The sequence below is a fragment of the Dunckerocampus dactyliophorus genome, chromosome 13 (genome assembly GCF_027744805.1).
Source record: "Dunckerocampus dactyliophorus isolate RoL2022-P2 chromosome 13, RoL_Ddac_1.1, whole genome shotgun sequence".
NCBI classification, from domain to species: Eukaryota; Metazoa; Chordata; class Actinopteri; order Syngnathiformes; family Syngnathidae; genus Dunckerocampus; species Dunckerocampus dactyliophorus.
This window is the reverse complement of record NC_072831.1, coordinates 16,727,852-16,743,621: the sequence shown is the minus strand read 5'-3', so window position 1 is coordinate 16,743,621 and position 15,770 is coordinate 16,727,852. Positions and strand designations below refer to the sequence as shown.

The 15,770-nt window shown below is 41.0% G+C and overlaps 1 protein-coding gene across 1 annotated transcript; it reads right to left on the bottom strand.

Moving 5' to 3' along the window:
- Positions 1-557: 557 nt before the first annotated feature.
- foxa2 (forkhead box A2) lies at positions 558-3,517 on the bottom strand. The gene is made up of 2 exons (XM_054796479.1): positions 3,446-3,517; positions 558-2,222 (listed from the first exon to the last, which is right to left on the bottom strand). Exons 1-2 carry the CDS (start codon positions 3,515-3,517, stop codon positions 1,002-1,004), a joined length of 1,293 nt encoding a protein of 430 aa, XP_054652454.1. The 3' UTR covers positions 558-1,001.
- Between the last annotated feature and the right edge of the window lie 12,253 nt (positions 3,518-15,770).

The following is a 15,770-nucleotide window of genomic DNA, read 5'->3' as shown; positions in this document are numbered from 1 at the left end:
ACAAGAAAATGAATGAATGAATATTATAAATACTCGGAATGAGTACATACATAATAATTATGTATTATTAACATTTTTGCACCTATATGATCGTGTCATTATCGTATTGGAAAAAGCACATTTTATTATATTACGTTATATTAAATGACTTATATTAGTGTATTTTGTATTTTCTTGATCCTTTTATAAAACTTAAAAAATCTAGTATAGTATATGTATACTCTAACAATACTAACCTAATACTATTTCTATTTGCCTTACATAACAGTGTCCATGATTCAACGTTTAAATGTATTAGTATGTTTTATTACAATTTTACATAGTCATTGTGCCGCATTTGCAATGTAAACGTAACGTAACGTAACTTAACGTGAATGTAAAATATACCAAAAAAACCTTATTAATTGTGACACGACAATAATCATATTTTTTCCTGGTCTTTTTTTTTTAACTATAAACTAAATTGTGTGTTAATAATATAATGTATGTCTACAGTTAGCTGGGTAGATAGGGTGTTTTCTCTTATACTACTACAAATAATAACTTTAATATTCATGATAATTACTGTATATGAGAATATGAAGACGCTCTGTGCATGAATACATTTCGTAATAATTTCTCAGCAAATCACCATCTTGAGAAAACATGACCAATAACACTTTAATATAGATTTTGCTCTTGTCACTACAAGAATACACATATACAAGCCATAAATAGGAATTACACAAATGATTGAAGAAATCCGTGTGTTTTCAAAGTCAGTTATGCAGACGTTATTGTACAGCTCGTTTTTCTTTGGAGTCCATTCCTGATTCCTGCAGCAGACGTGAACAAGTTGTCATGAATTCTTAACATCCTCTGGAAATAATTCGGCTACTAAACAAACGCGACAACTAAAACGATGGGAAACGTCCAAAATATTTGAAATACATATTGTACACAAATTCTATATTTTTTATTTTTTACAAATGTACAGATAGAAGTCCGTTTGGGCTTTATTTTTATGAGGAGTTCATGATGGGCCTGGAATAGACGCCCTGGTAGTAAGATGAGTCAGGTATGGAGGTGTCCAGACCGGCCTTCCCCGCCATGGAGCCCATGGAAAGAGCCCCTGGCATGGGGGAGCCGTAGCCCGAGTAGTGCATCACCTGCTCGTAAGTCTTTAGGTCCATTTTGTGGTGGTGATGGTGGTGGTGCTGCTGCTCGGAGGACATGAGGTTGTTGATGGAGAAGGGGTGGTTGAAGGAGTAGTGGTGCTCCGGCTTCAGGTGAGGGTCGTGGCCCAGGACTGAGTGATGCTGGGACAGAAGGTGCTGACCCTGCGGGGAGGAGGCGGAGGCGGCGGCTGCTGCTGCGGCGGCGGCGGCAGCAGCGGCGGCGTGCTCCGGACTCAGAGCCTGCCCAGCCTTCATGTCCGACATGGACCTCTTGTGCTCGCCGGAGGACGAGTTCGAGTGCGGCGACTCGTTGCCGTTACAACTCTCCGAGCTGCTGTGGGACGAACCGTCTCCCGCCTTGCGCCCGGACTCCTTTCCGGTCATCTTCTTGTCGCACTTGAAGCGCTTCTGTCTCCGCAGGTAGCAGCCGTTCTCAAACATGTTCCCCGAATCCGGGTGGAGAGTCCAAAAGGAGCCTTTCCCGGGTTTATCCGGCGATCTGGGCACCTTGAGGAAGCAGTCGTTGAACGACAGAGAGTGGCGGATGGAGTTCTGCCAGCGCTGCTGGTTCTGCCTGTAGAATGGGAAGAGGTCCATTATCCACTGGTAGATCTCGGCCAGGGTGAGCATCTTACTCGGAGACTGCTGGATGGCCATCGTGATGAGGGAGATGTACGAGTAAGGAGGCTTGGCGTGCGTGTAGCTCCTCCGGTACGTTTTCGGGTCTCTGGAGCGGTTGATGTTGGATTGTCCGTAAATGGGACTCATGGCGTTCATGTTGGTGTAGGACGTCAGCGCGTTCATGGAGGCGGGCTGCCCGGTCATGGGGCTCATGCTGGGGCTTAGGGCCGCGCTCATGGCCGTCATGCCGGCGCCCATGCCATTCATAGCGCCTGCGCTGGGGGACATGCCTGTCATGGAGGGGCTCATGGCGGTGTTGACGTAGGACATGTTCATGGAGTTGGCTGACATATTGGCGGAGGTGCTCATTCCGGACATGCTCATGTAGGTGTTCATTGTGTTCATGCCCAGGCCGGCGTTCATGTTGCCAACGGAGGTGTAACACTGTGGATGAAGATCACAAGGTCAGTGAAAAGACCATTCATGAAGAGCACACTAGTCCACAAAACACGTTATTTCAGCATATGAAACAATGCAGGTAGTATCAGTGCTGTCACGTAGAGCACTGATACTAACCAGTGTATTACACACAGTGCGCTGAAAGTACCGTTAAAATGCAGGTTCTGTCCGTGGTATTCGACTGTGCACTGATATAATTAAACAACGCTATTTCATAGCGTACTGATACTACAAAACAATGGTATTACATAGCGCACTGATACTGCTATTAAAATACATGTTCTGTCAATGCTATTGAACTGTGCACTGCTACTATAATAAACAGTGGTATCAAATAGTCCACTGATACTATTAAACCGTGGTATCAAATAGTGTAGTGCTACTACTATTAAAGAGTAGTATTAAATAGTGCATTACTACTATAATAAACAGTGGTATTAAATAGTACGCTAATACGAGTCAGTGGTATTAAATAGTGCACTGATATTACTATTAAAATGCATGTTGTGTCAGTGGTATTAAATACTATTGACAGATTCAGATTATTATACAGAACATAGTAGTATTAATAGTATATTATTAAAATACCTGTTGTGTCAGTGGTGCATCGATACTACTATTAAAGAGTTGCATTAAATAGTGCGCTGATACCACTATTGAACGCATGTTATGTCGATGGTATTAAATAATGTACCAACACGCTGGTGTTTGGCAATGCGGGTGAACTATAGCACACTGCAGTGGTGTGAAAACTTCGTATTACTGCAGGTTGTTCTATAACTACTAATAAAGCCTACATTTCCGCGCACACCATCAATTAGTAGATAGAGTGTGCGCGCACACACACACACACACACACACACGCTGACAAGAGCGCATCCCCAAATATTTGAACCAATCAGCTCCCCCAAATCAAACATCTCTACTGTTTGTCAAGTGAAAACATGAGGAAAAATAGTGTGATTCGCGGAAGATAGGTATATAGACTAAAATTATAAACCAAGTGAAAAGTTTGCTCCCTCCTCCTTCTCTACATGTCAGGCAACTTTGTTAGGATAGTGCACGGCGTGGAGATGGGGGAGGATTTGGAGGCGCCTCAAGTCAATATTTGATCACAAAGTTAATATTATCTCAGGGCTAATATTGAGTTGTATAAAACGGGAACGGCTTTAGACAAGAGGGGGGAAATATATATTTAAGGTACCCACCTCAGGCTCTCCATAGTAGGTGCTCCAGTCGGTGTGCTCGTGTCCTTCCATTTTAACTGCTCCAAGCATCATGGAGGACTTTCAACCAAGCGTCTCCCAGCAGAGGAAAAAACAGCCAAAAGTGTCTCTAGGATATAGCCGGTGATTGGGGACCACTGGTGCATGTGTCGGTGTTGCTGCCTTGTCCCTCCAAGTCCAGCAGTGGCGCACAAAAGGAGAGACAGCCGCGCAATGCGTCAGCGTGTGAGCGCAGATGAAAATGACGCTCGGTGCAGCCAGTTGACGCAGTGATATAGCTGTGTGCGCCAGCCAAGCCTCCAATCCCGACTTGTACGCCTTGGGCCCTATTTGAATAATCTTCTCGCACCTAGGCGTGAGCCTCCTCAAGCTTCACCCCCCTCCACCACCACCAACACCCCCACCGAGCCCTCCCCATCCACCCCAGTTGTACACCTGCATGCACTTAAAAAACGAGCAGTTTCATATATTTGGTATCATCTTGTGGCACTACTTTCTGCATGGGGCGCATCTCATTCTGTGCCTTTTGTTCTTGCTGGGCTAGTATGTATTACTTGCACTTAGCTTTATGGGGAAAGCACTGTTAAACAATGAATTAGGATTCAAACAAAGAGAACTGCACTTCAATGAATGATGTATGCCAAAGCAGACGTAGAGACTTAGTTCTAATGTTAAAAATTGTTGCTGACAACACTTTCACTTCAAAACTGCATTCAGAAAGTGAGCTTTTCTAGCAGCCAAGCGCCACTTCTGCTGATCCTGTTGATTTAGAAGCTCATTCTATACTTTTTTTGACTGTTTTATATCTCTGTTCTAAATATGTGTGTTTTTATTTGGGTGTCTGGAGCAACCAAAAGTGTTATTAAAGTATTTTATTTATAATGAGGGATATTTTTGAGGTGATTAGTGTTTAGAAACAACTGATCTTCGTGTACTTCGTTGTAATTGATATCAAAAGTTATATTATGAGCCACTGCGATTGTTTGCAAAAGAAACTATTTGTTGATCAGCATCTTAATTATGATAAGCGTGTTAAAATGATCGTATGGAGATAGCTCTCTGTTGATAAAGTGTTTCAATTAGTGTGTGTTAACTGCGCGAGAGCGCCCTCTGTCGGCCAATGACTCCAAGTTGTTCCCTTCTTTGTTGCATTTATAAAATAAAATATGCTTTCGTATATAAAAAAAAAGGCTGACTGAATTTAGTTTAGAATTGGAGCTGTAAATTTGCATGTATGTGAATACGCAGTAGTGCAGGCTGCAAAAGCAGCAGGATTTGCCTTGCGTTTTTCTCTAAAAGTTGTGTGACTATTTAAATCGGGCGTGCGGCCTCCCTCCTTGCAGCGTGTACTGTATATTTGTATGACACAAACATGAAGGTGAGGCCACGCGTCACTAGTTGTACATCTATTTGACTGCATATTTACGCAGGAGCATAACTATCAGTATAGAGCCCCATTAGTGTAGACGAGTAAACCTGTCTTGTTGACGAGGGACTAACAGACTCTGCTTAACTTGGAAATGAGATCATGAGAAAAAAAGCTCTCAGTGTTTGAGGATTGGGGATTGTACCATGCACACTGCAGCTTCCTCCAAAGAAGGCAATGCAGCCCGTTATGGGGGTTATTTAAGTGATGTATTGTTATTATTTATTTTAAAACTGCTTAAATGTCGTTTTTATGCTACTTCCTGAACACATCCAAGAAAAAAAATGCATGTTTACTTTTATTTTGCTGATTTTTTTCTTTTACCAAATACATCAAAACTAATAATGCAGGGTAGATTTGTGGAGATCTTAAAATAAAATGTATGAAAAATAAAAGACGTCCAAATCCCCAGCATTCCAGAATGGTCCTTGACCTGGCTGAGTTCCTGACTGAGGCACGTTGCTAATTCCAAGCTTAATCATCAACCTACCACAATCCCCCCACACGGGTGAAGGTCACATTTTGGTGAAAAACAAAATGTGTCATCAACTAGCTCTGCGTGGTTGTTTGTCACATCTACCATTCAGTGTATTTATCTGTGCACGTGCAATACAGCTACACACAATAGTGCAGCCTGCTAACACGCCGTCCGAGCAGCAAATGTGTTGCCTTCACCGTCTGTTGCCAGTCGGTGCACATAACGGATGATAGCATCTACGCCTGGATGCAAGTCTCCAGGTCAACTTGGCAACAGTGGCTGGAAAAATTGTCAATGCAGAAAATAATCATTTTTCAGGAATTCTGTTTTATTTCACTATTTCATTTTACTTTTTCATCTTGATGCCTTGGGAACGAGAAAAACATTCAAATCTTTGTGATAAATCACATGGTTCACTGTATGTAGCTATTATTGCCTGTTTCAAGTATGTTTTATTTGTACATTATGTCTCTCTTTATCGCTCCTTCTATTTATTCTTGAATATTTGTATTTTTTTGTATTATGCTTTGGATCTCACCTGAATTTTGTATGATTTTGCACAATAAGTATTGCACTCCAATAATCAGGTCTATTTGGAAATGCTTCTTGTTGTTTTTGTTTTTTTTATTAATGATTAATCTATTTATTAGTCTAATCCCTTATAATTAATTATTCATTTATTTACAACTAGGTACTCTATCTCTAAGCTTTATTAACTGTACTATTACACATTCTTTATTCTTTCTTCCTTTTTACAAAAATGGTGAAATGAATGGTATCCACAAATTTCCCCACAAAGATGATAAAGCTCTGTTTTCATGGACACATTCAGATGATTTTTTTTGTGGAACTCTACTTCATCATGCCAACAGCATGAAACACATCTCATTCACCGGAAGTTGGTAATAGTTTATAAATATGGGATAATACAGGTCAAATGTACGGCAAAATAAACTACTCTTTGAAAAAACCCACCGCAATTTTTACATGTTTATGTTTTTTTGCTTCACTGCTAATGTTTTTTCGTCAAGCGTTGAAATTTTGTTCGGTGGCTCTTGAACGCACCGTAGATGTGTACTGTTTACAACTGACCATTCCATCTGTTCGTCCATTATTAACCATTAGTGATGAGTACCATACATTTTATACTTTAATGCATGTTTAGGGCTTAAACCTGGTTTATGACATGAATAAACAATGGCAATTGAAAAGAGAAGGGGAGGCTTCCGGAGTTGAATTGAATCTAATAATTAAGAATGTCTATGTCTATGTCAAGCTAGCAGGACGGATTGGAGTCAGTGGGATCGAGGGGGGCCGTATGTCAAAAATAGTCAATAATCAATTTTTTTTTTTTTTTTTGCAATTTGCTGGTGGTCCCAGTCAAAACCCCGTCGACAAACAGGAAGCTGGTAACTCTCTTATAGTGAAAAAACTGGGCATGGTCATCCTACCACACCAACTTTATTTATAAAGCCACAGTAGAAATAAAATTCGAGAACAAACATTAAACAGTAGTTTAGAAACACAAGTAAGAGACATAAAAATGATATATTATGTTTATTTTGATTGTATTATGTTTAATATGCATTTTATTTTTTTAAGTTATATAAAGAATAATAAAACAGCAAATCAAATAAAGATGAGTTCAATGCGCATGCAGGATTGAAAGAGGAGTTTTTAAAATGGGGAGAGATGGCGGGGGGGGGAGATCATTACACATTTTGGGAGCAGCAATGAAAAGAGTTGTTAGTGTAGCGTTGTGGCCAGTTTGGATAATTCACTATTTTCCAGTGGCTGCCTTTTAAAACAGTGGCTCTTTTAGGTTATCAAAGCACATCTTTGATGTCTTCCCATTTGAGAATGGAAGATGTGTGAAAGCAGAAGCTTTCTTAAAGAAAGTGATGACGTCTTTATTCGTCCCTACTTATTGTCAACTTACTGCATTCGTGGGTAAAACGCTGCTTTTAGAGGCCCTGTTCCTGGTATTTTTATTTTGGCGGTTTGAAAGAAATGAGTAAATAGGTTCATTCAGACGGGAACGGATCACGGGGTGAAAACGATGTAGTACACAAGGCACGCCTACGTGTGGCGCTGTGAACAGACACACAGACTGAACCATGTGACACCAAACTGTAGAAGAAGAAAGAACGCATGCTCATACGTCTGTCGTCTTCTGCTTTCCGAGGCTCGTCGAGACTTACGACAAAGTGGAATGACTTCTTAGTCATTTTGGAGTTTGAGACAACAAAATATCAGGAGAGTCGAAGTATTCAGACATTACGTTGGTTTTGTCGTCAAAGCTCACTTCTGGTCACGTGACGGTGACGGGTCGGTGACGTCATCGTTTCCCGAAAGAAGTGGGTTGCTCGTCTAGATGGAAATGACAAGCCGACGTTTTAAGATGTTCCCACTCTGACAGCTGCTTTCAAAAACTATTGTTTCAGGTCAGAACGCCGTTTCCGTGTGGATGAAAGGCTGAAACGATAAAGTAAAGCATCTTTTGCTTCCCAGGGCTCATGTAGACTTCCGACAAAGCGGAATTACATGCGCGTCATTTTGGGAGTATAAGACGAGATAATACCGGTGAGTCGTGACACTCGAAATATTCAGATATTATGTTCACTTGTGGTCACGTGGCGGCCACGGGTCGCTGACGTCATCGTTTTCAAACAGCAGCGAATAGCTCGTCTGTACGGGAACGACAAGCCGGCGTTTTCAGATGTTCCCACTCTGGAAGCCGTTTTGAAAAAAATCCCGTTTCCGGGCACCGAGAACGCCATTTCCTTGTAGATGAGAGGCTGCAACAATACAATTCTTTGCAGTTTTGACCTGAAGACGTTTCCGTGTGGATAGCCTCTCAGTGACGGGCAGTGTTACATTTCACACATTCAGCGTTCATTCAATCAGTGCTCATGACACGGGCTAACGCAAAGTGTCAAAAGTTTAATGGGCCCTTAAATGGCATGACAGTGCAACACCTGCCTAAAACAACATTCCCCGCTACGACTTCAGATGCTGTGGACTTGTTGGGCGGAGGCCAGGGGGTGGATAGAAGGTGCTCCCTGCACTGCGGAGGGAACTCCTGGGACATTCCTCCAAACACCCAGGAGTTGTTGGCAGGAATGTGTTAACTTTAAGTTTCAACTTTCAAAGTGAGCTTTTTTTTTTCCTTTCAGCTGAAATTGAAAGATTGAAGAATGCTCCTTTTTAGGGCCTTTGTATGCTTGTGAGCGCACCCACAAAGCAGCATAAGCCAAAGGGTTAAGCATGTAATTCACCAAAATAAAATTAATAACTAGAGGTCCTTTTCTCTTAGAAAGAGCTGAAAAAAATGTTTGCTGCCAACTTGCCTGTGGTGACAGTAAACATTCCAGAGCCGGGTTGGAGTTTGGACTTGCCATTATCTGCCACAGCTGTGACAACGCCTGTTGGCCGCAGGTTTGTGGCTGGCCACGCTGTGTTTACCTGGAAATGAATCTGAAAAGCGGCTGGACTGGGAAGGCACACAAGGCAAGCTAAATAAAAAGCGAGAGTGGTCAGTGCAATGAGATGCATGTGGGAGGGAATCCAAAGTTATTGCTCTGGCCCCCAGTGGGTCAGGGCGCAAACACAGGCGTAAACGCACTAAGGATATCCTCAAATACGCACCTTTTGATATTGAGAGGAATGTGGCCGGGAATGCCGTTGGATATGCTTTCAGTTGACTGTATCCAGGGCGCCGCAGATGCTCAAGAGTGTCGTGTTGACCGCTGCCCTTCATTTATCACACAAGGTGACAGTTCATCTATAGGACCACAGGAGGAGAATACTGAAAGGTGGGATACCAAGAGATGCATGGATCACATGACACGAAAGAATGCACATAGATAGATAGGGTTAACAAACAGTAAGTCCATTCACATTCCAACTGAAGGAAGGAGAACTGAAATGATCATTTTGGTGCATTCCAGAATCATTCCGTACATGACTGTTTCACATATTTCGTAGAAATATTCTGACTATGAATGTACGCGTTATATTTTAATGACAATAGATGTTTTTCATTGACAATTAAGAATAAATCTTCTAAAAAATTAGAATTCATGTATTATAACTTTCCAATGGTAGGAAAATACTTAATATAAAATGTTTCCCAGAATGTTTTACTTTATCCAAGCATTCAAATGCAACATTGTTACCTTATTCATTAAGAACTGTAATAACTGATGATTGCAGCGTTCATTTTCAAATGAAAACAAAAATCAAATGATTCAAAACGCAGGGACTTTGTGTTTCATTTTAATGTTTGTAAAGTATTTTTAGTATTTAAGCCAAAAAATGTGTTCCTGTTACTCGGCTATAAGGAATTTCTATGAATTGCAATGAATTTAATTCCATTTCCTATCATTCCAATTCCAATTCAACATCCTGTGGGTTGGAGTCAATTCAATTCCAATTCCAATTCCTCAAATGAATTGAATCGAAATTCCAAATTCTGCATTTTGCACAAGCCTGCTATAGGCCCTGGTGTCAAATGAACTAAAGCCAAGGGCTACTTCCACTATTAAGTGTTTCATGAAGTGATAAAGGCTTGACAAGAAACAATATTTATTTTAAAAGGAAAATAAAATGCACACTTATGACAGATTCATGTCGGCCGTTAGCACTTTACAGCACCCAAGATGTGTCTATAAAAACAGAAGTACAGGTACATACATCGTTTTCATCTCAAATTAGATGATCGTGCATTGTTTGATGACAGGTGTTCAATTAAGACCAAGGCCTTGTCCACATGGAAACATTCCTGGGATTTTTTTTTTTTGCCGGGTTGGAAAAAATTCGCCTCCACACTGCGTGGGATTAGTAAATAGTTGCATTCGGACGGGAACCGGTCAGTGGGTGAAAACGGCGTAATAGATAAGGCACGCCTACGTTTGGTGCTGTAAACGGACACGCAGACAGAACCATGTGACACTAAAACTGTAGAAGAAGAAAGAACGCATGCACACAAGTCTGTCGTCTTCTGCTTCCCAAGGCTCGTCTAGACGTACGACGAAGTGGAATTACTTCTGCGAGGCATTTTGGAGTATAAAACTAAAAAGTATGGGGAGTCAGTCATGTCAGCCGAAGTATTCAGGCATTTAGGCGGCTTGTCACTTCTGGTCACATGACGGCGACAGGCCAGTGATGCCATCATTTTCAGGAAGTAGCGGTTTGCTTGTCTGCATGGCAATGACAAGTTGATGTTTTCAGATTATCCCACTCTGGGCACCCGGAACGCCGTTTGCGAGTAGATGGAAGGCTGGAACCATAAAATATTTTACCATTTTGACCTGAAAACGTTTCCGTGTGGAAAGCAGAAAGTGTTTGCAGTTCATTTGCTCATTGGAGCGCAAACCAGTAGTTTACAATATTGAATTTTTAAACAATTTCAGATAGTTAGTTTAAGGTTTTCATAAGCTGGAAGCTATAATTATCCAAATTATTTAAAAAAACTAAGAAATGCATTCTTAAACTATTTCACTCTGTGTGTATTGAATCTGTATATACGTAATATAAGAGTTTCACTCTTTGTATATGACTATTACCTGAAAACAACTTTTCAAAGACCTGTAGTTTACCGAGATGCATGTTCTGTGTATACCTTTAAAATGTACAATATCTATCATTACGCATCCTCTGACCGCTTCTCTCCCTATTAGAAAACAGAAACATTTCAGCGCAGGAAGTGAACAATTTACCAGTAGCTGCTGCGGCAAGGAGAACGGGTGGCATTAAATAAACTGCTTCTTCCATTTCCTTTCCACACATGTTGAATATGATGAAGCATGAGAGGTTCATGTAATTTGTTAAGCATGTCCAAAACAAAAAAAAGCCATGACCATGAATGCTTAATTCTAAATAATGTACCATTATGTACTGCATGATGAAGAAGTTCACATTTTGATTTTATTTCTTGTTGCTTTATTGTTTCCTTTGGCTTTAGAGTTTAATAGTCCCGAATGTATTTCCTGTGCAGAAATGTCCTCCATATTTGTATTAGCTGGAACCAAATGGATCGTGGATAATGGGGTATATTCATTTCAGATGTCATGATTCCTTTTAATGTCTGTGTGAACTTTCAAAGTAAAAGGGTGCCTGATGTGTATTAGGCCCAAAAGATTTAATATCACCAAATCAGCCCATTGTTATTCATTGGTGGGCCAACTGCAGAGTCAATACACATTTAATCACAGACTGCGGGCAATTAAAACAGGAGGGGAGCAGTAGTGCAATGTTAATTAAAGTGCCAAGCTCCCATGGGAAGCTACATGTCTAAATATCAACGCCATCATGCTGTAATCTGCAATGAGCCGCTGCTGTCGGAGAATAGAAACCTGGCCTGGCCTTAGAAAGTTGCATTGTGGAAATGAGCTCTTTAATCCTGGTTGAAGTGAAGAACAAAACTAAATGAGCCAAGTGGTTCATGCAACCTGGCAGCACGGGCATTTGTCTTGAAATGCGCCGGCTTCTAACCACCTATAAGAGCACATATCTCAGAGAGGCTTTTGCTCCATTTCCTTTTTCCATCACAATGTCAGTGGGCAAGTGGGGCTTATATCTACTGCAGTCTTATCAGTATTCCAGGCTGATGGGAAATTGAAGTTTGGGATTACCTGTGACCCATCTTAGACAGCCGGTTAGCCGCCATGCTTTCATTATCCTCATGCTTCAGCGCACTACACAACAAAACCTCACCCTCTCCGTGCCTGAAAGGTATCCTTGTTTTGTATGCACAGCACAAAAATTAGAAGCAGATAGCGGAGAATTTACATTAGGTCTGCATTAGAGGTGAGCCTATCTTCTGCCAGACCTTCTCGGATGGACGAGGGCCCATCCATATGCAGATGGCTAATTTGTAGTGTTTACAGAGGAGCACGGAGGGAGCCGACAGCTCATGAAGAGAGCTGAAAGGGGGCTGCCTACGTGTCACCCCAGGAGCCTGGTGGTAAAACTTGCAGCAACATAAGTGTCCAATCTGTGTTTGCTTACCCGTGGACACGGATGGCTCCGTGCTGGTCATGGGGCCCGTAAATTGTGCCTTTTTTTACAGGCCCTGACAGCTAACAGGCTATTGGGAACAGAGGCCCAATGACTCAGCCACTCAACAGATTAGCACCTCATCAGCCTCCTACAGCTCCAAACAAATACGCTCCCTGCCTCCTTCAAGACACAATAGGGCTAACACTGCTCAACAGCCCCCCGCCAAGAGAGCCCCCGACCTTCCTCTGCCACAAAACTTCCTGGTCTGGCTCTTTCTCTGGGCCACAGCTGCATCAAGGGCTCCTTCCCCAGTCCGTGGCCCACCCCGACCCCAATTGGCAAGATGTGTGTATTTCAGGTGAGCAAATATTGCCACTTGCCTGAGAGGTCAATGGCCAGCCCTTTCAGGAGGAGGCTTGTGGGGGCGGGGGGTTGCGTATTGCGCCTGCCTGCCTTGCAGGGGTACATGTGGCTTCACACAGCAACCAGTCCATAGGATGGGTCAGGGGAATTCTCCGGGCACAGCTGGAGTCAGCCAATCAAACATACCTACGCCACTCATCTGCATTTTCCCACAGTGTTTGAAGCATTCATTTCCCCCCTAATTGGCTTTTGCCACAAACGGATGATGTGATGCCCTGACAAGCCACACACATGCAATAGATATTTCACACCGTATCCCGTCCATCGTTCGTTACTCATCTAGCTTTTATTGTCTCAGCGTATTCATATTATTTGCTAGTAACAACCAAATATAGTCAAAAACAGACCATGTGAGAGTGCACCAAAGAGGGAGGAAATGTTAATATTATCAATACAGGCTACACTGTTGGTATCGGAGTGATACTAGATTCATATTTTGTAGTTCTATTCTATGTTTATATGTTTTAAATGTTTGGTTTTTCTTGTGTTCTTCATATATACTGTATATATTTATATACTGTCTACTCAGGGAATAAGTTCTTGGACACATTTGGAGACAAAAAAACAAAGGATTTCAACGAGTTTTTGTTGTTCACTTATTTTTGCTCATCCAATAGGGAATAAGGGAATTATTTTATTACTTTGTTGGTATTGTTACGTTGTATTATATTGTTCAATTAAATATTGATACATTGTTGACAAATAAGTGTGTTGACACTACGGATGTCCAATCATTTTGGCCGAGCGATATTATCAGCAGATATTGGCATACGAATTAGATATTGGTTCATACCAGTGTTGGTTTTTCTGTAATTAATGATAATACAGTATAGGCACAAGTGATACTTTGTTGATACCTCTAATCTAACGTCACACCTCAGAAAGAATCACTCGGACTCACACGCAAACGAGCGTTCATGCAGCAAAATAATACACGACCGGCGGTGCCGTGCTGAGTGTTTATCATTTCACCGACTGTGTTAGTCCAGAGTTTCATACTTTGCACTTTGCTTCTCCTTTTACGGATGTTGGTGCCACGTAGACGTGCAGCTTTCCAAATCGTATCGCTGCCAGCATTATTATTTCATTTGATTCTTATTTGTGAATTTATTAAGACGAACTTGACACAAAGTGACGTCGGGGGTTCAGAGATAAGGTTTATCTTACGGCTGCAACAGTATTAGGGATTATTGTGCCTGTTGTGAGATCATTCAAACCTGCAATAAAAGCCTGTTGTTCCGGCGATCAAGTCTGGTGTTTGTGTGTCTCACCAAACATTACAGGAACATTACAGACACGACATACTACATACAATCAGTGAATTTCCGCAAAGTAGGATTCAACATTAATAAATGAAATATTTTTGTAGTTAGACAAAGACTTTCTAAATACAGTTTTAACATTTTTAGAGCCCTGATGATGTTTGAACCGCTATGTAGCGAGGGTCGACTGTATCATTATAAAGTACACTTTGCTTCAATATGCATATTTATTTTTACTAATAATAGGCCACATTCAACCACAGAGCAACATGATTTATGAATTAATATATTTTGGAAAAACCATGAGACTGAAGCCACGAAATTCGAACCACGAAGCGGCAAGGGACGTCTCTACTTATTTGGAATTGGATTGATAACAATTTTTTGTGTACCCGCCTCCAAATTTTTTCCAGCGAGGGCCGCATTACAGAAAAATTGAAGGATGGGAGGGGCGCTTTGATGCATTTTGTCCATTAAAGATGCTAGAGGCAGTCCAATGTAGGTCATATGTGAAGCTGTGTTATGGGGACAAAGCAAATCTAATAATAATATCTCAATAAAATGAATTCATTTTACTAAACAAAGGAAAAGGAAGTTTGGCATACGGACTAGTGGGAGAAACAGTGCTAATAAATACAATTAGAAACCAAATAGTTGCTAACTTTAATAATTACCTGCAATCTACCAGGCTACAGTACATGCAGTGTATCATCCTCCTTTACACGCGCTGCTTGGTGCTCTGGTGACAACTCAGGAGTGTTCTGTAAGTCAAATGTCTCACCTTTTACATCACCAGTGACTGAATTAAAACATGCTAATAAACACAACATGGGACAAAATTGTCCTTTGTTGATAACTTTAATATTCAATAGAAAAAATGGTGACGTGTCTTTGGAAAATTAACCTTGACAGGGTCAAAAGAAGACACGGTTTGACAACCAAACTGCATTAGTTGTGCTTTGGACCTTTGGACGGTTGGATTTGGTGTGTAACCTCATTTGATTAAACAAACAAAAACAAAAACAAAGAAATGTAAGTTAAAGAAAAGTAAAGATTTTTTTAAAAACATTAAAAATGAAAAACAAAACAACAACAAACTGCAGCAAAGGAAAAAAACAACTACAATTCCATTAAAACACAATAAATATATGTATCCATGTTGTGCCCCTCCTTTTCAGCAACTGTTTTATTAGTTATACATTGTATTACTTGTCAAGGGACAATACAAGATAAATGAAACAAGGATATCACTTAGAGTAGTCTGTGTAGCGCTTGTATAGCAGTTATAGATTTACTGCCCTGTGAAAATAAGTCAACACACAGCAATTATTGTCTGGCAACAGAAGTGAGTACACCACACAGTGAACGTGTCCAAATGCGTCCAGAGTGTGAATATTTAGTCATTGTTACCCAGCACTGCCTTCATCCTCTTGGACATGGAGTTTACCGGAGCTGGAATCCTCTTCCACATCATGGAGATAGTGGATGTAGGAATACAACCTCCACATTTCACTAGAGGATGCCGCACAGGCGCTCAGTTGGGTTCAGGTATGGCAATAATAGCAATAAATAATAGTAAGAACAATAGTAATAAATAATAAGTGCAACAATCAAACCAAAAATTAAAATAACCACACAGCTTGCACAAAATAACTCCATATAAGCAACATTGCAATAACCATATACAGAAATTAAATGAATTCACTATAAACAAGC

Bases quoted from the DNA above. Each gene is read 5' to 3' on its own strand.
- foxa2 (XM_054796479.1), bottom strand. From the start codon at position 3,517: ATGATGCTTGGAGCAGTTAAAATGGAAGGACACGAGCACACCGACTGG. The intron at 2,223-3,445 runs GTGGGTACCTTA...CTTCATCCACAG, and splicing joins CCTACTATGGAGAGCCTGAG to TGTTACACCTCCGTTGGCAA.